This window comes from Protopterus annectens, chromosome 6.part0, assembly GCF_019279795.1.
Source record: "Protopterus annectens isolate FY-2018-M chromosome 6.part0, PAN1.0, whole genome shotgun sequence".
Lineage (NCBI taxonomy): Eukaryota > Metazoa > Chordata > Ceratodontiformes > Protopteridae > Protopterus > Protopterus annectens.
In genome coordinates this window covers 978,525,296-978,550,142 of record NC_056737.1, presented here as the reverse complement: position 1 = coordinate 978,550,142, position 24,847 = coordinate 978,525,296, and the positions used below count along the sequence as shown (strand labels likewise).

At 43.1% G+C, this 24,847-nt stretch overlaps 1 protein-coding gene across 1 annotated transcript in view; it reads right to left on the bottom strand.

The window, feature by feature from the left end:
- DICER1 (dicer 1, ribonuclease III) overlaps nucleotides 1-24,847 on the bottom strand; it is a gene marked incomplete in the record, with an annotated part of 1,877,097 nt that overhangs the window by 1,014,681 nt on the left and 837,569 nt on the right. The window contains 1 exon segment of the mRNA XM_044074618.1: nucleotides 14,464-14,539. Within this exon segment, the coding sequence (XP_043930553.1) occupies nucleotides 14,464-14,539 (76 nt within the window).

Sequence of the window (24,847 nt, the reverse complement as noted above, 5' to 3'; positions counted from 1 at the left end):
ACAGAGGGAGAAGAGGATCTTTTATAACATAACTTGGGTAAACACTTGAAACAGAAAGAAATATAAAACAATCTCATAAAATATGTAAATGGCACAAAATATATACACAAGGAACATCTGTACCATATAAACAAGGTAGGAGGGCTATCCGACGGCAGAGATCGTAAATGCTTACTTCGTCAGTTCAGTTTTTGGCCTACAAATGTGTTATCCTCTTTCCTGCTTCAACTCATCATTTTGTTTCCCTGATGGCCATGTTCTCACAGATGTGTGTACCCCACACAGGGCACAATGGAATATGCGCTGCACTACCACAACATATCTGGCCCGACTCCAGGTGAGCCAAGTACACTTCCTGCAAATTAAGCCAACAATTAACATTTAACACTATGCTGTTAAAACAATTTGTAAGTGGACACTTATCAGACTTCTAGTCCAAATTTGAAGGTGGCTGAAGTGGCCATCTAAAAAAAAGGTTCTGGAAGGGGACACCCGAGACTGACCAAGTGTGGCTCCCTTGTAGAACAATTAAGAGCATATTTGTTACATCTAACATTAGTGACCTTCTGTGGTGGCCTACACAAAGAATGAATAACATGCAGTAAACTCCACCAGTATGGGGAAGAAGCTAAAGGAGGAACAAAATGCTTAAGACTCAGATGGCAGAGTCCTGAGCTAAGAAGATACGAAAACAGGCCCACCTGGTACAAGTCTGTTTAAGGCAAACAATGTCTGCCAAATGTGCAAAGTGAGGCCTTAGCGGTTGCAGCACTGACATCTGCAATGGAGATGTTCTTGAAGCACACTGATGCCTGCAATGGAGATGTTCTTGAAGCACACTGATGCCTGCGATGGAGATGTTCTTGAAGCACACTGACGGCTGCGATGGAGATGTTCTTGAAGCACACTGACTGCTGCGATGGAGATGTTCTTGAAGCAGGCACTGGAAGAAGGCCCTACTGTGGTGGTCCTAAATGCACCATTTTCAAAAGAGAGTGAACCATCTGATAGCAAAAGACAAAGCTGCTGGCAATCTACTTAGAAAGCGTTTGCTTGCTGATTTGCCAGCCTTTTAATACCAAGAGCAAAGAACACAAGCAGCTAATCTATTTCCCCTTAACTCATGCACTAATTTCAGCTAACCCAAGCTGGCAGTACAAATCCAATGTCTGAATATTTCTCTGGCAATCTCCCTTGCTTTTCACGCTAGCGAGAAGTGGAGAGTGAACAGACTGTTACAGGAACAGTAAGTAGACTATTTTAGGAGCAAAACTTACTTACTGCTTACTTACTGCTTCTTAGTGAAGTTAGTGTGCCTTGTTTGCTGTGACATAGACAGGATTCGGGCCTGCTGGATCTAGCTTTGTTTGTGTAACTTGAGCACTAATTCAGACATTCTCTAAAGTATTCAATTGTATTTATTACTGCTTGGTAGTAACTTGATTAAAGTGTAGCTATCATTCTAAGTCTTTTGGATTAAGCACTTGGGCTTCAGACCAGTTGTTTTACATTAGGAAGGTTTGTGGCATGCACTGTGGTGGCAGGACAGGTAGCTTTCATCCTTCTAAGTTGGGAACTGCTGATTGAGAGCCCAGTGTCTGTTATTCTTAAAGTGTATTAGTTCTGGTTTAAGCACTTGGGCTTCAGGCCAGTTATTTTACATTAAGAAGGTTCGTGGTCTGCACTCTTGTGGGAGAAGAGGCTGGACTCTGCCCTTCTGAGCTGGGAATTTCTGGTTAAAGGTTTATAGTGCCTGAATATTTGAACTGTATCTTACTGAAATTGGTACACCTTGTTTGCTGTAGCATAGACTAGATCCAGGTCTGCTGAATCTAGCTTTGTTTATATGCTTGTTGTTTGTTTGCTTGTTATTTCCCTGGAACGCTAATTCCACCTAATACGTGGCTTCTCAGCGCTTCTGTGGATCACTAGTGATATCTGCATTGCTTACTGTACTTATTTCCTTGTTTCACTTGAAAGAAAGTTACTGTCTGTCGTTTTTGCATTTAAGTTACCTGTAACACATTGCACTTAAGTTACCTGGCACTTGTTCACTAAAGCAATTATACAAGTCAGCACTAAAAATTAAAAGCAAAACACCCTCACTCCCCACTGGCCCTTGTTTTCAATTATAAAGGAATTCCCAATATTATTCTAGCATGTCCAAAGGTCAGTTGTCAATCTCCTCTCCGGTCCAGCTGGTGAATCTGGGAATCTTGAGGCAATGTTACAACTGCCTCATGTACACAGACAACCCTCTCCTCCTCCCAACAAATTCCAACACATGTGAGAGATGCAACCATATAGCCAAACTGGAGGCTAAGCTCTCTCAACACAGTACTGGCATAACCAGTCAGGAGGAGAAGGAAACCACACTCACTACAATTCCAATCTCACATAGACCTACCACGACAGCAAACCAAACACATAATCACACAAAACATACTGGAGGCTCTAAATAAAGATCTGCCTAAGCAGCAGAGACCTCCAAAGCAGACACCCAAGCAACCGCTACCCCAAAACAAAACACGTGCAACACATATCTCACAAAGCCAGTGTGCCGAACAGTCACAGCCCTTAAGACTAAACAACACACCTGATACACTTGTAATAGGTGACTCTATTGTCAGGCACACTGACGTCCCGCTCACCAGGCTGAACAAGGAGAGGGTCACGGTGAGCAGCCTGTCGGGCGCTAGGATCCGCCACATAACACAAGCACTCAGGTCACTCCAAGGCAAGTACAAATATGACTCAGTCATTGTCCATGCTGGTGTGAATGACCTGAGACGTACCTCCCTGGACTACATGAAAACAGACATAGAGGAGCTCTCTGAGCATGTAGCCCAGGCCGGTATGACCCTGACCTTGAGTAGCACCTTACCCTCACCAAGAATGATGCTGCAATATGAAGACAAGATGATCAATTTCAACAATTGGCTTAAGTACTGGTGTCATTCAAAGGGAATCCAATGCCTGTCAGCTTGGGATGATATGCTCGACAAGCCACGATGCTTCGCTAGGAACGGCTTGCACCTGTCACCCCTGGGCTTTCAGATATTAGCAAAGGCTCTTGCTACCTCCATAGTGCCTTTTTTAGGCAAGGCTCAAAAGACAAACCCATCTCCATAGGTATCACAAGGGATAAGAAACTAAGAGTAATGCTACTCAATGCCAGAAGTCTAAACCTCAAGATGCATACACTCGAAACTCTCCTTAGCATGGAGAACATCGATATCTGTGCAGTAACAGAAACCTGGTTCAGAGTTCCCGAGAGAATCCCAGCACTACCATGTTATACCTCATACCATGCTTTTCGGCCCCAAAACTTGGACCGAACCACAAAAGGAGGGGGAGTATCGATATTCATTAAAGATACCCACACCTCCAGGTTGATGGCAAAGCACGAAGCATCAGAGACTATCCATGTGCAACTAACAGTGGGTAAAACTGCCTTCCATTTTATAGCCTGCTACAGACCACCCTCCCAAACCCAGGAACCCCACTCGGCCTTCCTGAGAACACTGGAAAATATGAAGGTCTCTCCAAACACCATTATATTGGGCGACTTCAACTACCCAAACAAAGACTGGGAGCATTACTCTAGCTCCAACACCCTAGCCCAAAGGTTCCTAGAATTTATAAACTCAAACGCTATGGAACAACTTGTTACCACTCCCACAAGAGTGGAAAACATACTGGACCTGATCATCACCAACATGGGGACTCTATGCTCCAGACCAGAAGTGTATCCCTCACTGGTAAGATCAGACCATAAACTAATCTCACTGGATATTCACATCCCGACCCCACCCCTGCCCAGAAAACCACAGTGAAAAACTTCTCTAAAGCAAATTTCACACTCCTCAAAACCGAGGTGGAATCCTTCAAAGCCCCGGGCCTGTGGAAAATACGGCCCAGACCGCAGAATCCTTTATAAATGCATTCTATGAACACCTTCAGGAATGCATGGATCATGCAATCCCAAATAAAACCAAGACCCAATCCTCCAAAGGCAGACGTCCTGTCTGGTGGACCCCAGCCATAAACAAACTATACAATAGAAGGAGGAAGCTACTAAATGATGGAGCAAAATCCCAAAAAGGGAAGGCATCACTGATCAGTATTAGCAAAAAACTACGGGCACTCATAAAATTGTCTAAGGCCAGCTTCGAGAGAAAAATTGCACAGGACATGAAGGATAATCACAAGGCTTTCTTTAGTTATGTTAGGAACCTGGGTGGTAATTCCCAGATATGCTCAGAATTAGTCCAAAATGACAAAAAATACACCGAACCCATAGACATTGCCAACATCCTAGCTGACAGGTTCAGCAAACCCCCACCAAAAGGGCAATTATCTATCCCAGCAGAGTGCTGCCCCCTGACATCTCAGATGCTCAGGTAAGAGCCGCCCTCTCCAAAGCAAAAACACAGCATCAATGGGACCAGACGGTGTCCCGGGCTGCATCCTACATGAACTCCAAGAAGAGCTAAACCCAAACATAAAACTACTGTTCAATCTCAGCCTTACTACAGGATATGTGCCCAAAGAGTGGCGTGCAGCAACAGTGGTCCCTCTCCATAAAGGTGGTGCCTCAACGGATCCTGGAAACTATCGCCCCATAAGCCTGACTAGCTTGGTCTGCAAAGCTATGGAAAGGATCATCATGGACCTCATAAATAAAGATATTGGGGACCTACAGATACTGGATCCTACCCAGTTCGGCTTTGTTAAGGGCAGATCCTGCCTCTTAAACCTGGTTGATTTCTTTGAAACAGTCACCAAGGCCATTGATGAGGGGAAGGTGGTCCACACAGCCTACCTGGACCTCGCAAAAGCCTTCGATACAATACCCCACTCGGGCATTATAGATAAGCTCACCAGCTTAAATATAAACCCCTATGTCACTAGATGGATTGCAAACTGGCTCAAGGACAGAACCCACATGGTTAGAATTGGTGGAGCCATGTCAGACTCCAAATCAGTTATAAGTGGTGTCCCACAAGGCTCAGTCTTGGGACCTCTCTTGTTCGGTATATATTTCTCGGAGGTACAGGCCAACACGGAAGGGTGGCTGACCAAGTTTGCAGATGACTGCAAACTGGGCGCCATAATCGACTCTCCAGCCGACACAAGCATCCTCCAAAAGGGCCTCATAGAAACAGACAACTGGTGCCAGAGCCATGGCCTCAAGCTAAATGCCAAAAAGTGTATAGTCATCCCCTTTGGCAAAAACAAAGTGCCCACAAATTACCACATAGGGGGTAATCCATTAAGTACAGAAGAAGTAATTAGGGATCTGGGGACCCAAGTTGATAGCAATCTCTCATTTGACAACCATGTGGCCAAAGTGGTTAGAAAAACATTTTATATAGCCCACCTAATCATGAAGGGATTCACATCTAGATCAGGGGAGGTCATCGTGCCTCTTTACTCATCCCTCATCAGGCCCATAATTGAGTACAATGCCCCTTTTGGGATGTACCTTACCAGACACCTGCAGCAACTGGAAAGACCCCAAAAGTACCTCACCAAGAGGATCAAAGAGCTCAAACAGATGCCATATGCTGCCCGGTTAAAGAAACTCCAGCTCTACTCAGTGGCATACCGCCTGCTCAGAGGCGATCTGTGCCTGACGTATAAAGCCATGTCCAAGCCGGAATTAATGGACATGCTGCACCTCAGAAAATCCAAATCCCATCGAGCTACGCACTCGAGAGACTTGAACTTCAGCACTGAAATAAATAGGACATGCTGGAGGGACAGATTCATAACCCAGAGGCTCCCTTCACTCTGGAATAAAATCCCAGTCCAGGTTAGGCAGAGTCCCTCATTGACTCTCTTCAAGAGGAATCTTGATGAGTGAATGGGAGATCGTAGGTTTACCCCGGGTATCACTTCTGTGTCACTGTTAGACAGAGGCACAGTATAACAATCTCAAAAAAGGGCATAGCAAAATTAATTTAAAATGGGTGGCGAAAGCCAAACACATTCTGGCTAGGCTTATAAATGCCCTAGGGCAGATAGCCTAGTATGAACCTATGAACCTATAAACCTAAAACACAGGGTTGTCATAGCACAGCATCAGTCCATGAAAAGACTACATACACTGTGCACAGCAGCTCCTAGATCTTGCAGACAAAGGTGATAAAATAAAATAGACAGAAGCAACCGACTCATGTACTACAATCATGAATTAACTGACGCTCAAATCATGCAGATGCTTGAGAAAGATCAAAATAGTCTGAAAACCAATCGACTTAGGCAGTACTGGGTGCCATTTGCCTGTATGTTAAACCTTTTAAGTATGTAAGTTAGTCTCCTGCCATTTGTTTTGCAGTACTGCTGTCTCTGCGGACTTCATTCAGTATTTCCTTCACTCTACATTCATTTTCAGGCTTCGGTAATGTGACCGAAACAGGTAATCAGCCTTTCAGCCACTAACAATTCAACTAGTGAGAGACTCGAGTCCCTTGCAATGGAGCTTTCCTGTAGTCTACGACTGCACAACAATGTTTTTAGTTTTTGCCATCAGCTCTTTCTCATGGGTTCCTCATATGAGTGTTTTCTCTACTTGCACCTGATAATCGTTACTTTATGTCCAATCGCTCAACCAAATTCAAGACCTTCATAAAGTGGGCCTGTCAGATATGACATACTTTGATGCACCAATCACAGCTGCAGTTGTGCCTGCCAGTTTGACTAGTTCAGAGAACTCCTACACAAATAAAATATATCTTTCAGCTGGGACAAATCCGTGTTCAGTACCCACACTGCACCAAGTACAAATATACTCTTCACCACAAGGATGACCGTTTGAGAATTAGAGTTAACATCTCAGAATTCTAGTTACAACATCTCATCCACTGAATCACTGCTACAGTATGTAGTTGGAGAACACTAGTTAACATCTCATCTACTGGAACTGGATCACCACTCTGTGGTGGTGTCAGTAGCTCAACGGCACTCACCTTTGGTCCAGAAAAACCAACAAGCTGTCAGCTCTACTGCCACACCAAGTACTTGGATTCATTTTCACACACTGCCACGTAGCACAGTGGTGGTTGTACTTCTGAGTGTGCAGTCCTTCAGGTGAGACATTAAAAGGAGGTCTCATCTGCTTGGCGGTAGCTCAGTTGGACATAAAGTCCCCTGGCAGTTGTAAAAAAAAATACAGTAATTTCCCTGGTGTAATTTGCACTTATATGAAAACCAGACTAGATCTCCCTTGCAAAGAAGGCACTAGCCTAGTGAGACTAACCCATTTAACAAAGATAAAGAAATTACTTATGTCAACTAGCTCTGATCGTAATGTATCTATTTAAATAATTAAAAGCAGTTTATAATGAAGCGATATTACAAAACTAGTTCCACACAACTAATTTTATTATAGTCACTTCTCAGTGAATATAAGCATTTTAAAAGGCATTCCCATACTTTGCAATATTAACTGGTAAACCAAGTTTTATTTTTAGAATTATAAAACTGATGGTCACATACAGCTGAAACTGCCCGTCTTTGTTATGACAAGGCTTAGCAGTATAACCGGATGCTTCTATCTGCTTTACATTAAATGCCATGTTCCTCACAGATGTGTACAAACATGTGAGGAGCATAACAAAGGCATACCTGGTTCTGAATGGAGCAGTAAGGCATAATGGCATCTACCTGGTTCTGAATGGAGCAGTAAGGCATAATGGCATCTACCTGGTTCTGAATGGAGCAGTAAGGCATAATGGCATCTACCTGGTTCTGAATGGAGCAGTAAGGCATAATGGCATCTACCTGGTTCTGAATGGAGCAGTAAGGCATAATGGCATCTACCTGGTTCTGAATGGAGCAGTAAGGCATAATGGCATCTACCTGGTTCTGAATGGAGCAGTAAGGCATAATGGCATCTACCTGGTTCTGAATGGAGCAGTAAGGCATAATGGCATAAGGATCATTATTCTTTGTTTACTCACAGACGCTATTAACTCCCCAAACTCCTCTCTGATCACATGCTGGATCTCTGATCCCCTGTGGGCTTGGTCATCTGAAAGGGTACTTTTAACTGTAGAATCTTACTTGATATATTTTCTTCTCTTACCAATGTATAACTGACATTCTCTTTTTACCTATGTTCTATGCCTTCTTTTACCTGGAATGTTATTAATTTCTTGTTGTTATATTACTATGCTCAGCATACATGAAGTAACTTGTTTTGTGTAGTATACTGGATGTACTGTGACTGACATTGTCTTTTACCTATGTTCTGTATCTTCTTTTACCTGGAGTGTTATTAATTTCTTGTTGTTATATTACTATGCTAGGCATACATGATAAAACCTGTTTTGTGTATTATGCTGGATGTACTGTAAGTGACATTGTCTTTTACCTGTGTTCTATACCTTCTTTTACCTGGAGTGTTTTATTAATTTCTTTTTATATTACTATGCTCAGTATACATGATGTAACCTGTTTTGTGTATTATGCTGGATGCACTGTATTTCTATAACTTGACGTGGGAGCTTTTCTCTCCGGGTCTCCGCTGAAAATGGACCTGGTCCAGTCGGAATTTCCCAGTTAACAAATGTAAAACAAACAAATAAATAAATAATAAAGTATACTCCAAATGGCAGCATGTACATGTGTTTGTAATAATGAAACAAATACATTTAAACTCTACAAAGTAAAGAAGCATGACAGCACGTGTGGAGATTGCTAGAGTGCAAACATGTTTCTTTCAACTTATGAAATCACGCAAGTTTGTCTATTTACGCTTTCAGTTAAGACATACTGTGCTTGGGACATTTGCTTTTTCCCCAGCCAGTCTGCATTAAATGAATGTTTTGTACCAGGACTTGCTGGGATACGTATCACCACCACCTGAAACGTAGTCAGACAATATTGCCAGAACACTATTTTCTATAGAGAGGGCTGCATTAATTCCCTGCGAACTGCTGAAACAAATGCAGTATAGTCAGTTAATCACAAACTAAAGTAACTAGAACTAACATCATAAATTGTTAAAGACAGGTGACAGAACAAAGTCTATACAAGGGGTCCATAACAGTTCCCTGGTAGCAGTTCAACAAGCCATTGTGTTAGCAAGAGAAAGGGAGAGGGCAGATAACAAGACTGTTTAAGGTTTGCACCTGCAAAGTATACAGCTCCACAAAGCAAACATGACACTTGTACTGACAAAGTATACAGCTCCACAAAGCAAACATGACACTTGTACTGACAAAGTATACAGCTCCACAAAGCAAGCATGACACTTGTACTGACAAAGTATACAGCTCCACAAAGCAAACATGACACTTGTACTGACAAAGTATACAGCTCCACAAAGCAAGCATGACACTTGTACTGACAAAGTATACAGCTCCACAAAGCAAGCATGACACTTGTACTGACAAAGTATACAGCTCCACAAAGCAAGCATGACACTTGTACTGACAAAGTATACAGCTCCACAAAGCAAGCATGACACTTGTACTGACAAAGTATACAGCTCCACAAAGCAAGCATGACACTTGTACTGACAAAGTATACAGCTCCACAAAGCAAGCATGACACTTGTACTGACAAAGTATACAGCTCCACAAAGCAAGCATGACACTTGTACTGGTATACAGCTCCACAAAGCAAGCATGACACTTGTACTGACAAAGTATACAGCTCCACAAAGCAAGCATGACACTTGTACTGATGTGCTTTTCCTGTACACCATGGAACTACTGTTATGAAACAGTAACATCTTTTTGCTGATAAACATAAAAAGTAAACCATAAACACAAACTAATAAGCAAAATGGTGCATCTAAAGTGCAAATTTCAGAGAGAATATTACATCAGGTCATAGACCTTTTCAGTTTTACAATAATTAAATACGGAAGACGTAATAGGGTATCTGAGGACTCAAGTAGATAGTAACCTCTCCTTTAATAATCACATTGCCAAAATGGCCCACCTAATCAAAAAAGGGGTTGCATCCAGATCGAAAGAGGGCATTGGGCCCCTCTACGCATCACTCATCAGACCCATCAGAGAGCACAATGCCCCATTTGGGTTGTACCTTACAAGACACCTGCATCAACTGAAAATACCACAGAATTCCTCACCAAGAGGATCACTGGCCTCAAGCAGATGCCCTATGCAGCTCGACTGAAGAAATACCAACTGCACTTGGTTGCATACCGCCTACTCAGAAGTGATCTCTGCCTGACATACAAGGCCATGTCCAACCCAGAATTTGATGGACATGCTCTACCTAAAGAAAACCATATCCCATCGAGTCACATGCTCCAGGGATCTAAACCTCACCACAACAATAAATAGGATGTGCTGGAGGGATAGATTCCTGTCCCAGAGACTTCCCATGCGCTGTAACAAGATTCCAATCTACATTAGGTAGAGCTCCTAGCTAACCCTTTTCAAGAGAAACCTTGACGAGTGGATCTGAAACAGAAAGTTTACCCCAGGGATCACTTCAATGGTTCTGCTGGACAGAGGCACAGGGAACCAATCTAAGAGGGCAATAAAAGCCAACACATTCCGGCTAGGCTTATAAATGCCTTCAGGCAGATAGCCTAGTACCTACCTATGAATAATCACCGAAAAGAACACTAATTGCTTGGAATGTCTGGGTTCAAATGTTTCTTCAGAAAAGGGAGAGGCATGCCCACCTCCACGGAACAAAGGAAGACATCACACTCATTAAGACCTGATGACCATTTTCCCAGAAAATCCTGGCAATAGTACATTGCCACCACAATGCAAAGGTTTTGATACTGAATTTAGCCTAGCTTATTCCAGTTTGTTTACTGGAGAAATCCAGAGGGATGGGAATGAATGGCAACTGTGATGACCAGAGGTACTGCCAGCTATGCCACGGAGAAGTAGGGCAGTGGATGTAAGACTTGTGCCAGCACAGCTAGCTGAAATTTTATAAATAATTGTATGTCATTAGTATATCAACCTGATATGCACAGATGCTTGGCCTGAAAATGCATTTATGAGCTCTGATTGCATTAATTATGTTAAAATGTACTAAGAGTGCACCCTGCTGAAATGCAGAGAAATGTACATGTATTATGGTAACTGAATTAAATGTAAATGCTTCAACAGAGGACACTGGCACAGCAATGGTCAACCAGCTGACTTCTTTTAAGAATAATGGAAATGAGCTGTTAAATCATTAAACTGCACCTCACAGTGCTGAGCAGGCCCGGAGAATGGTAGGTCTGGGAGCAGGCATTATCTGTCAGCTTTTATAAAGAAGGGGGGGTGTTGCAAATGTTTCTGGCTCCAGGCACTGCCATCAATGCTCTAAATGTGCATTGGAGCAGTTTGCTAAATTCCGGTCTCAAACCTCAATAGGAGACATTGTGGAAAACCTAGAGTCAGGTGGCCAGATGAGGTAATTCTGCAAGTCATCTTGGATATTACATTTTACAGGGAGTAATCTCAGAATATAGAGTATGCCGTTTGGGGCCTGACTAGAAAGACTGCTCAAGTATTTCATCTTGCCTTGCCCAAGCAAGTTACTAGGGATGAGTAAAATTCTCAGGCTCCATCAGAATATAGTGAAGTATAGTTTAGATATTGTTTTTCTTTCTGTTCGAGTCTGTCTTTCAATGTTCTTTTCAATATTTCCCATGATTTGAACTCTGTGGTTTACTGTGAATACATATTCAGTTATTTTCATGTACTTTTATTAAGTATTATTAAATACATTTAAAGCTTTTATCTTGGCTGGTTCTTGTAGACAGTAACACTTGAGAGTACTTATATTTATTTGGTGACACTGTGTGGGACACTCGAGAAGGCCTAGCCATCTTGGTTAAGGTTACCATACGTCCGGGTTTCCCAGGACACGTCCTCTTTTTTTAGGCTCCTGTCTGGGCGGTTTTTGAAAATTCTGCAATTTGTCTGGGTTTTAAAACCTGGACAAATCGCAGAATTTTCAAAACGCATATATCTCTATTTTGGAGTTTTATCTCTGCTTTGTTTTGTTTTTTTTTTTTGATTGGCTCATACACCGGTATATGGGCCAATCAAAAAACGGAGCTCTGTTCAATGTGGAACTGCTTTATGTTCTGCATTGAACAGAAGAGGGTCCGCTGTGCGTGTTTTTGATTGGCTTGTATACCAGTATACGTGCCAATCAAAAAGCGGAGCTGTGTTCAATGCAGAACAGCTTGATGTTCCGCACTGAACAGAAGAGGGTCCGCTGTGCGTGTTTTTGATTGGCTTGTATACTGGTATACAAGCCAATCAAAAAGCGGCGCTCTGCTCAATACGGAACTGATTGATGTTCCGCTTTGAACAGAAGAGGGTCTGCTGTTCCAGGTTTTGATTGGCTCGTTTACCGGCATAGGGGCCAATCAAAAATCCCCAAACATGGACCTTTTTTTTTTGCACTTCAACCTAGGAGAACGAAATATGTGCTGGTAGCAGCACATTTTTTTCGTCATCTTTTACATACACAGAATTATGGTAACCCTAACCTTGGTGAACTACTACCATTCCTAATAATATTAACATTACATAATACAACTGGACATTAGTGCAGCTGATTGCAGAGTGCCTGGTGTCAGTGAATCTACCTTACAGACTGGGCAGAAGGGGGCATAGCTAGTAAACTTGTGCCAGCCTTTCACGGGGGGGGGGGGTGTTTGTGTGTGTGTGAGAAAATTAAATCTTAGAGTGTGTGTGTCAGCTACTTGGGCAGAAACATGAAGCACTGGGTTTAGAGAGAGGGTGCTGGAGGACTTGGCTTGGACACTCTGCTGAGGACCTAACCCTACAGCTGTACCAGTGGGGTGTCTTACTGGGGCCCTGGAAGGAGACAGATATAGAGACATCCAGACTTCCCGGTCTGACTGCATTCCCTGTGTACTCATAAGGGAAATTGTATTTGCTGCAGAGAGATCTGCATCTAGAAGTACTGAGTGTATTCATTTGTATTCCAAGTGCACAGACCATTCCAATGTCAGTGGTGAGGATTCAGGCTCCTTGCTCACTGGCACAGCATGGGGACGACACATACTGATGCCCATCACATATATGTAGCAGTAGTGGATATCACAGCAACTATCACCTGCACGTCCTGAGGACAAAGCACTGGTGGACCTTTGCTGCACGTGTGTCACTGGCTGCAATGTATTGAAATGCAGGGAACAGAAATCTATTACACGATGTACAACCATATCAGCAAGGCAGCATGGGTATGAAGAAGAGCACTGCCATGAGCTTGCTGTCCAAGAGGGGGTGGGAATTGGGTGCAGATTAAAAACAGTGGGAAATCTGGCAAGGTGATGGCTACACTTGAAGAATGAATGGATGAATATATGGAGAGAGACTTGAAGGATAATTAGGTTTGGGGTAATAAACTATATAACATGTAGTCTGTTTTAAGATGCAACCAGCCTGCAGCCATGCTATTAAAAAAAAAAAAAAAAAGACTTTCACACAAAATGGTTACAACAGTGTGGGAAGAAATAGCCCGGGGATTGTTATGGATAGGCTTGTATAGACCCTAGGGCCGATAGCCTAGTACCAACCTATGAACCTAGGAACCTATAGATAACTTCCTCTAACTCAAGTAGATGAACATTTCGGCACAAGACAAAATGGGGGCTCATGTTAAAAAGGTTAACCTCAGCCTTATTTTTTAACTTCTCCCTATCAACAAGCAAGCTCTTCACATTAAATTAGTGTAAAAGCACACTTCTAAACATAAAGGCTCAGTAAATACTGCACGTTAACCAACCAAAGTGCCTGAGGCAGATCCACAGTGGTACATGTTCTCACAAATGGGAATGTTCAATTAACGTTTAATATCTGACCAGCAAAAGCTTTGCCATCCACGTCCTCTTGATTTATAACTCCTTCAAGCTTTTGTGTACCCCTAGGACAAGACAGGTGAAAAGCAAAAATTTCTCTTAAGGTGTATATGTGTGGCTGGAATTACCATCACCACTCTACACAAGACAAAAAGCTCTCCATTTTTGAAAATTGCACATTTGGCTAAGAATGCATCCATACTGTGAAGGCAGTAGTGCATACTGTCTGGCATCACTGTAGTATTGTTGTGATGTCATACTATGAGTCTGACATCACATCAGTACTGTACATATTTCAGAGATGCTGCAACCTGAAAGAAAGTGCTTGCTGTTCCTCACCAAGAAATTACTTAGGTGGCTAAAGCACCATCTTCATACATTCCTCAAATATGCAACTCTCATCAACCTTATTACCTAGTGTATGCTTTAAACATGAACGGACACACACACACCGACAAAGGTACTGCATACTTTACACATGCAGGTTTCTCATCTAGACAAAAGTAGAACTTTAACAGCACTGAGTTTGATTTCTGAACTATATATCCGCAACATCTAAATAAAATTTTAAGACAAAGTAGTACATATAAAAATGTAGCATTACTTCAAGATTAAGAACAGCAACTTACCAGTTTTGTGCAGTTTTTCACAACATACTAGGGCAACAGCTTTCTCTGCTAATCTTGCACAATTCATGGGAGGACCCTGGAAATGAGAAAACATTATCCATAAAACAAAGTTTTCTCACAACAGCTAAGAGTTTAAAAACAACCAAGTTATTCACCAGGGTTAGGCTCACAATGAAGCAACACACACTTGTTTTAAGGGTGACAAAACCTACGACCTTAATCAGGTTCAAACAAGTGGTGCAGAGGGTATCTCTAAGCAATTGATCTACACATCTGCATACTTGTTCCAAGGATCAGTTAAACTCTCCAATTGACCTAAACTCCATTATTCCACCAGCAATGTGTCACTGGTCCCCAGTCAATGTTTTGTTAAATCAGTTTTGTACAAGTGCTCATGTGAGTTGCCACTCATGACCCTTCCACTCCCAGACATTCCTTCCCAACTTTACTTCTGCTAGGTGCTCTTCAATGAATCATCAAATCAACCCCTCCATTTTAACTTCTCCCTGTCAAGTGTGTGGATATCTACTCCAAGTTCCCATTCTGACAAATTTTTTTCTATTACTCATACTCATCTGGTAGCTCTCTCTCTCTCTTTTTTTTTTTTTAATTTCTCCAAATATTTTGAATTTCCGATAACAGGAACTGACTCCACTCCTAAGTCAGGGTATGAATAGAGTTCAAATAATTAGTATAGTTTCTGTCTTTGATCTCAGCCTACAGTGCTCGGCTCAGCGCTCACATTGTGCCCAGACTTGCCTATTTCTGTAAGTCATATGGGGTTACACGTACTGGTAGCATATTTAATTAAGGCTGTAAACTCCTTGGGTATCTTTCTCCCACATCGGTCTTGTTTCTACTTGTAAATCCTGGTATTTTATGACCGACTCTCTACATATGCAAAACACTATAATTGCCTGGTGTACTAATTCCATTAATTAATTTATTGGACTACTACACATGGTTTTCTTGCATCTAGTTTTTGAACTATTGGCGTTGAGTCATCCAATGTGATACAGACTTTATCACTGTCAATGTCCTGTGATTCAAGTTTGCAAAGCTTCTCAGCTATTTCTATGTTGTTGTGTTTACACAATCCTCAGTGCAGTAGTCATGCCACACTACTGCGCCTTTCACAGTACAGAGACACAACCTGTATGACACCCAGCAATGAAATATGCAACTCTTCCCCCTTCTGTTTTACATAAACTACAATTGTTAGTTTCTTTCATTTTTTTCTATGGACTTTGTAAATCAATGTGTCCACAACACACCGTCTTGGGCCACAGTTATTAGCCTTTCATCTTTTGGTTTTCATCTCTCCTTAGCCAATCACACTTTAAATCTTAGTCAACATGAGGTTGTTGTAGAAGATTTTTTATATTTGCCTCGATGTTTGTGAACTTTCCATTTTTTCCTTTTCTTGACATTCTTTCTTATGGTTTTGTCACTTTGTGCTGATTGATGTCTACTTCTGGCCAGATTTTCATTCCCACTTTTCCCCAAAACGTTTAGCTTAAACTAAGCAAGGATCCCATCTTAGATGACTTCTCTACATGCTTTAGAACTTTCGCTGTGCTGGGATCTGATTAGGTTAGCAAACATCTGTATACAGTCACACAATGAAGCTCTATACATGTAGTCAATTTCAAGGAAGCCGATCCCTCCAGAGTGAAGGATGTATCATCTTGGTAAGCATTTCTAGATGTATCATTTGATAAGCATGAAGCATTTTTCTTGTCCAAGTGATTCAAAGCTGTTTGTGGGAAGCCAATCACATGAAATCTCCAAGAACAGAAACAGCAAACTGGTTTAAAGCTTGGACTTATTCCTAGATGTCAAGGCAGTTTTCAATATTAGGAATCCTTCAGAAGATTAAAGGCAAGTTTGTTCTCATTTGTATATGTTTTATTGCAGACTCTTCTATTCACAAATATTTAGAGAGTCCCTACTGCTCCAGTATCACATTCCTCTCCCATGTTGATATTCTCCTGCTGTTGTAACTATCCTTTTATACATGTTGTTTTTGCACATTTGTAAAGAATGAATGTTATCCGCATATCATATCAGAAAATTTTGTAGTTGTGCTTTCAGATACTCATCTGATGAGCTATTTAATTTTAAATCACCCACAGAAAGTAAACCTTTTTTAACCAGTGTTGGTTTCTGACAGTTAATCTGTAACCATAGTGTAATCTATTAAGTAAACAGCTTAACGGGTTAAAGGCAAGACAAAACAGCAACAGTGACAAAGAATCACGCTGGAATACCTACTTTAAATTTCTCTCTCTGGGATTAAAATGTGCCCTTTGTCAAGGCTTAGCAACAAAGTGGTTTGCCACTGTTCCATAGTGTAGGTTGTTATCCTATACATTTGTAAGCATTCCATTATCCATGAATATGGGATGCTGTCAAACACCTTTTTGTAATCTATCAATGCTACACATGGATTCTGCCCATTTTCAGCTCTCTGCTATGGCTTTGTTTAACATTACATGATCAAGAAGTTACGTACTCACCATAATGTTCGATGTATGTAGTCCATCTAGCCTCACATTCTTACCCGTGGGTTCGGAGCCTAACCTCTGCTCCGACTCAGCCATACTCTAGCTCGAAGTCTTTCAATTGGCTGGGCTAAGAGGTATCCCATGCTGCACTGCTCCCTTTCCCCAGATCTTGTTTGCTGCAAGCTCAATCATTCACATTCCATACACAAAAACATTCCAATAATAAAAGGCGTACTGAAACCAAACCTAACCTCTAGGCCCTCCAGGATGGGGGAAGGTGGGGGGGTTAAGTACGAATATGAGGCGAGATGGACTACATACATCGAACATTATGGTGAGTACATAACTTCTTGATGTTATGTAGTCCCAATCTCGCCTATATTCTTACCTGTGGGACAGCGTCCCCAGCACCTGAACCCTGGGAGGCTCAGTGGAAAATACTCCTGAGCACTGTGGAACCAAAGGAAGATCTGCCTCTGGATACCAAATCCAATTTGTAGTGAGTAATAAATGTGTGAGGAGATGCCCAAGTAGCCGCAGCGCAAACATCATCCATAGACATCCTGGCCTAAAATGCTGTAGAGGTAGACATCGATCGGGTAGAATGAGCCTTCACTCTAAATGGTAACTCCTTACCACCTGAGGCATAAATGAAGGAAATGCAAGCAGAGATCCATCTAGACAAGGTCACTTTGGAAACAGGAGACCCAATCCTATTATCTGAAAATGAGGCAAATAGCTGATCTGGTTTTCTAAGATCCTTCGTTCTATGCAAATAAAAACGCAACTGTCTATGAACATCCAGCTGGTGAAATTTAAATTCTGCCTTATTAGAAAACTCTGGAAAAAATACGGGCAGTTCAATGGATTGGTTGAGATTACTAACTGAAGCTACCTTCGGCATAAAGGAAGGGTTTGGTCTGAGGGAAACTTTGTCCTTGTGAAATATCAAGTAAGGCGGTCTGACTGACAAAGCTTGGAGCTCGGAGACACGTCTAGCTGAAGTGATGGCTACCAAAAAGATTGTCTTCCAAATCAAATATTTCAATTCACATGTAGCTACAGGCTCAAAGGGGAATGAAGTGAGACTATATAGGACAAAATTTAGGTCCCAAGGCATGACCAGGTCAAAGACTGGAGGGCGAAGCATCATAGTGCCCTTCAAAAATACCTTACAAAGTCTCTGCGCCATTAGACTGGGTTCATTAGTGAAGTGAAAAGTGGAAATAGCCACCAACTGGACCTTTAATGGTCGCGGCTGCTGATCCCTGATTGAGAAGCATGGAGAGAAATTCCAGAAATGAAGAAATTGGAGCAGTATAAGGATCAATTTGTCTTGCAAGAGCCCAGATGGAGAATCTTTTCCATTTACTGGAATAAATCTTTCTGGTCGAAGGCTTATGGGAAGAAGACAGAATATAAACCACTTCCAGAGAACAATTATGAAGCCTGACTAGTGATGGAACTGGAGTAGCCAGGCTGTCAATCGGAGGGTCTGAAGAGAGGGATGGAACTGCCCTGACATGTGTCAGTAGATCTGGCTGTGGGTCCAGAATCTAGGGGTCGTCCATGAGATAGGGATGGAGAAAGGGGGACCAAATTTGACGAGGCCAGTTTGGAGCAATCAGAATCATTCTGGTTCCCAAGGATTGCACTTTCTGAATAAACTTTGTCAAAAGTGGAACAGGCGGGAAGGCATAAAGTAGACCGGAGGGCCAGTCGTGAACTACAGCGTCCCTGAGTGACTCCCCCTGAGGAGGGATAAGGGTGAAGTAGCTGCTGCACTTGGTGTTGAGGGGACCGGCAAATAGGTCGCAGCAAGGCTGACCCCATCTGCAGAAAATCTGCTCCGCAACCTGACTGTTCAGGGACCACGCGTGAGGCATCAGAATAGCTCTGCTCAACCTGTTGGCGATCACATTGGACTTCCCTGGAATGTGCGTTGCTACAAGAAAACTTTGGGAAGACACTGCCCACTGCCACACCTGAATGGCCTCTCTGCAAAGGGGGTACGTCTTGCTTCCTCCCTGTTTGTTCAGATACCATACCACCGACATATTGTCTGAGTGGATCGCAATTGTCCCGAGAGGAAGAAAGCTCTGCTTGCAACGCTAGTAGCACTGCTCTCATCTCCAAGATACTGATATGCAGATGTATCTCGTGTTTCTGCCACGTGCCTTGGACTGTCCTGCCGAGATAATGCCCCCCACCCAATCTGAGAGGCATCTGTGGTCACTGTGGCAACAGGAGGGGATGGGACGAAGGGCTTTCCCGCATTGTGGTTGTTGGTGTGAAGCCACCAGCGTAGATCTTGCTTGCACTTGTCTGTGATCATTATAAGATGAGAAAGCAGATGATGTTGTAGAGACCACTGGGCGAAGAGCAGCCACTGAAGGAGCCTCATGTGTAGCCTCGCAAGAGGAACCAGCATAACTGTTGCAGCCATCGTCCCTAACAATTTGAGAACCGTTTTTGCCTTTACTTTTTTCAGAGGGAGCAACGCGTATACCTGTTGTTGCAAACCCTGAATCCTTTCTTGTGGTACAAACGTCCTCATGAGCACTGTGTCTAACTCATCGCCTATAAAGGTGACACGATGCGAGGGCAACAAGGCAGACTTTTCCCAGTTTAGAGTGATACCCAACTGTTGACACAGCTTGATAGTGGCGTCTCTGGTCTGTAGTAGCAGCTGCCTGGTGGTGGCAGAAAGGAGCCAGTCGTCCAGGTACGGAAACACTTGTATCCCTGACGTCTCAAGTGAGCCGTCACCACTGCCATACATTTGGTAAACACCCTGGGGGCTGTGTCGAGACCAAAGGGCAGGACACGAAACTGAAAATGACTGGCTCCCAGCTGGAAGCGTAGATGACTTCTGGATGCCCTGTCCATCTTTATATGGTAGTAAGCATCCTTGAGGTCGATGGAGCACATCTACACTTCTTTTCCCAACAATGGGAGAATAGATTGCAATGTGACCATTTGGAACTTGGACTTCTTCATGTGGAGGTTCAAGCGGCTGAGATCCAAGATGGGTCTCAGGTCCCCTGTTCTTTTCGGCACCAAAAAGAATCTAGAGTAAGTCCCTAATCCGATCTGGTCTTAGGGGACACGCTGGATGTCTCCTTTTTCTAGCAGCTTTAGAACCTCTGAACCTGCGGAATCCCTTTGACTGGGTGGAACATCTGGGATTCTTTTGATCGGTGGGGGAGGAGAAGAGAAGGGAATGTGATATCCTCTGGAAACTATTTCTAATAACCACTGGTCCTGGGTGATGTCTTGCCAGGCTTCTGGGTATAGTGAAATGTGACCCCCGACTGGCTCTGGAGACACGCAGTCGGGCCTCCCATCAGGAGCGCTGGTAGGGAGAACCACAAAAGGAGTCACAGTCTCCCGGTTACACGGGCCTCCTCTGCCTCTAGGGCAGCGTCTACCTGAGTTACCACCCTTTCCCCCACCTCTGGAGGGGGAATCACTTTGTGAGTCATGAAAAGACCTCTGCAATTTCTTGAACCACATTTTTCCACTCTTTTGGACCTTGGGATAAGGTCTAGAAGGCATGGAAAAACGGACTCCAACGGCAGACAGAGATTTTCCCTCTTACTCGCACCTAGAAAGAGTGTCCTTCACCTTGGTTCCGAACAGCGATGAACCATCAAACAGGGCGTTGGTGAATGTAGACTTGAAGGCCTCCGCAAAATTACACAGGTGCATCCAGGAGTGTATCCTGAGAGAAACTCCGGAACCTGCTGCCCTACTCGCTCCTTCAGCTGCATAAGAGATCAGTCTCATGGAGGAGTTAGCAACGGAATTTAGGGTAGACATCTGAGCATTGACTTTCTGAGCCACTGTGTCAGAAACGTTACCCTGCAGAGAGTCTCCAAGCTCTTTCAGGAGATCTCTTTGGAGCTGTGTAAAATGTCACAAGTAATTCAGCGACCTCAGAGTAAGAAGAAAACATATGCTTCCCATACCGGTCCATGGTCCTAGACTCCTTGTTAGGGGGATGGACGGTAGATGAAGCCTCAGCCAGTTCCTTCTTGGTGGCCGCTGCCACCACCATGGCATCTACTGGAACGCTCTTCGTGAGAAAGTCTTTGTCAGCGGGGGCAGACAGAAATTTGTCAGGTCTCCTGGGGACTGGTTCCACAGTGTCAGGGGTTTCCTAGACACTTCGACAAATGAGATCCAGGAGGTTGAAGGGGGGAGAAACCCAGGAGGCGGAGGGTTGAGCCTCAAAGGTCTTCATGAACAGAGACTCCTCCTCAGAGGGGGATTTAGAGGCCCAGTCGCCTCTCTGCTTCAAGATCTCTAGGATATCAGCGAAATAGATATCTTCAGAGGACGACTTGGGGGACCCCTCCGATTCCTCGAGGTTGGTGTCCGACGTGAGACACACTTCCTGGGAGTCAATGTGCTTCCTCTTGCATGTTCTTTTTCTGAGTGGCTCCTCGGGCAAAATCTCTGGGGGGCCCTCAGAAAATTGGGGACCACTCATGGAGGTATCCTGAGGCCTTGGGTCTCCGCTGTCCAAGGATAGGGGGTGATTAGAGACGGATACTGGAGCTGGAGGAGGTAGTGTGTCAGTGCTGTATGATGCAGCTGAGGACCTGGCCAGCATGCTCCGCATGACCTCAAAAGCTGTCCCCCCAGCTCCGAAGATCGATCAACAGTGGAAGACCTCGGAGCAGAAGGGACAAGGTGCAAAGCCGAATCAAGGGTCAGGCTCACCCAAGCCAAAGCACCGATAAGGAGGCTTGGAGCCGAAGAGCGTCCAGAGACTCCCCCCCTCGGGTCCGACCGAGGAACCATGAGCCCTGGACCCCATGGACAGAGCCGACGGGGTCGGAGCTGAGATCTGAGCCGAGAAGCCAGGATGGGCTATTGGAGATGAAATAGAAGCATCAGATGGCACTGATAACTCTGGCTCCAAAGGCTGAGATTTGCTCGGAGGATCTATCCACAATGGATGGGCGATGGGCTCCGAAACCGACTGGGCTGGAGCCGAAAGCAATTTAGCCAGCACCGGTGATTGGAGCAGTCTCTCCACCACTCTATCCACATCCACATCAGAAAGAGTCCTGGAGGACCTAGAGGACAAGGTAGGAGATCTAGACCTCCTCTCAGGAGGAGACCTGCGAGGAGGAGAAACCGGTCTAAAATCCGGAGACTGGCTTCGAACTATATCTCTGTCACCGAGAGGCTGAGAGCCAATGTAGGTTCTGTTGAGTCACCAACTTCCTTCAGCACTGAAGACAGTGGAGCCGAGTAGACTTAGTAACATCCTCCGGAGGCTCCGATAAGACTGACAGAGCCGGAGATCGTTTTTTTTACTTTGGAGGTTTTGTCTCTTTTAGAGGGAGAGGACTTAGCACTAGAAGACCTCTCCAAATCTTCCTCGAAGGAGGGTTTCAGTAATCCCTTCAGAATTAGTTTGTTCCTCCTTTCTTGAAAAACACAAGGGCTGAATGCGTGACAGAACACACAAGATTCCTGAAGGTGGACAGCCCCCAAACAATAAACGCACACGGAATGCCTATCAGTAATCGACATCTTTTACCCACATTTACTACATTTCTTGAAGCCTGAAGGCTTATGTTCTTTTGTACCCTTGGACATGATCAGCAGGACACTAGATACAACACAACAGCCAAACCCGACACCAGCATCAAAGCGCGGGAACTAGACTCTAAATAAACTGCAGACACCACACAAGGACCTCTAACTCAAATGGCCCAGACAGGAAACAAGGGAAGGACTAGGTCCTCTAACTTAAATGGCCCTAGCCCGGAGGGATAAGGTACCTAAAAAAAAAAAAAAAAAACACAGAAGGGAAACAGATAACAAATGGAGGACTAGGTCCTCTAACTGAAACGGGCCTAGCCCGTTGGGAGACCGCTAATGGGATACGAAGACAAAGGCCACAAAAGGCCACACAAAAAAGCTTCCACAAACCAAAAACACATACACCTAGCTAAGAAAATAGCTTTTGGAGCAATAAATTTGCTCAAAGAAAATGAAAAGTTATACTTAGCCACAGCCAAGAGCGAGACCACGTCTGATCTTTACAAGTGGCAAACAAGATCTGGGGAAAGGGAGCAGTGCAACATGGGATACCTCTTAGCCCAGCAAATTGAAAGACTTCGAGCTAGAGTATGGCCGAGTCGGAGCCGAGGTTCAGCTCGGAACCCACGAGTAAGAATGTAGGCGAGATTGGACTACATAACATCCTTTGTTCTACATGATTTCCTTTTATTGCCTTTTTGTTCTTTTGCATTGAGTGAGTTTTTCTTTTTTAGATGGGTATGAACTGCATCAATGCCAGTATACAATTAATATAGTGTCGGAAGGCAAGTTATTGGTTTACAGTTCTACGGATGGCTTGAAGGCCCTCTCGAGTAGGATTTCTCTTCCTGTGGTTAACCAAGTTGCGGTCTGTTGGACATGTGCACTATAAGTAATTTGAACTCAGAGCTAAAACTTTGTATAAAGATGTTAATACCTTTAGCCAGAAGATTTTCAGTTAAGAGCTTTTCTTAATTGTGTCTCAACTTCTCCCATTTCGTATCCTCTATATTTAAAAAAAATAGTGTTGTTTAATTAATTCTTCTATCCATTTGACATCTTTACATTCAACAAGGTCTTCATAAATACTTCTCCAAAATGTACCTACTCCTTTTTGATGTTTCTCTTCCTTGTGTTGCGTTTCTCTAGAAAACTTTTTTGTATTATCAACAAACTGCTTATTTTGCAGTTTTCCTTTACATTTATCTACATACCCTTTAAGTTTTGATGATATTTTAGTTTATTATTGGATACATCCTGATCTGGTTTGACATTGTTACCCTGTAAGTTTTGATTATATTTTAGTTCATTATTGGATACGTCCTGATCTGGTTTGACACTGTTCTGTTCTATTTTATACATTCTTTTAATAGTGATGCTTCCTGCCTTTGGTGTTTTACAGTTTCCTCTATTTTGATGCTTCCACTGTGGCATTCTATTTGTTCCCTTTCACCTCACCTGTTACTAGATTAGCTGGACAGTACTGTCTCCTATGTATTTCTAATGCATCGAATTAATTTCGCTCAACAGTCCAGATTACTCTGTTCATCTGTTTCCTAGCATTTTAACATTTTTGGTATTTCTGTAATCTTTCTTTCATCTGTGTTAGAATGTCTAAGCATCTCTATTAAATCAAATAGGTCATCCATTAGATCATTTTCATTCTAGAATTACTGCTATTTTTTTGTTTGCTGTTTCTTGTTAGTATTCTATGGAAAGTTCCAGAACATTGCCCTGTGACATATCCTCTTCGGATGCATCCTTCTCCATTGGCCCATCCTTACTGTTGCCACTACTTCCTGCTCCTCCTCTTGTTAAGCAAAGACATGATCTTAGGCTTCTTCTCCTCATGTTTTAAAACGTTTCACTATGTTTGGATCCAATGACTTCAGTAAGACATGATCTTAGGCTTCTCCTCGTGTTTTAAAACGTTTCACTATGTTTGGGTCTAATGACTTCAGTAAGACATGATCTTAGGCTTCTCCTCATGTTTTAAAATGTTTCACTATGTTTGGATCTAATGACTTCAGTAAGACATGATCTTAGGCTTCTTCTCCTCATGTTTTAAAACGTTTCACTATGTTTGGAACTAATGACTTCAGTAAGACATGATTTTAGGCTTCTTCTCCTCATGTTTTAAAACGTTTCACTATGTTTGGATCTAATGACTTCAGTAAGACATGATCTGAGGTTTCTTCTCCTCGTGTTTTAAAACGTTTCACTATGATTGCATCTAATGACTTCAGTAAGACATGATCTTAGGCTTCTTCTCCTCATGTTTTAAAATGTTTCACTATGTTTCCATCTAACGACTT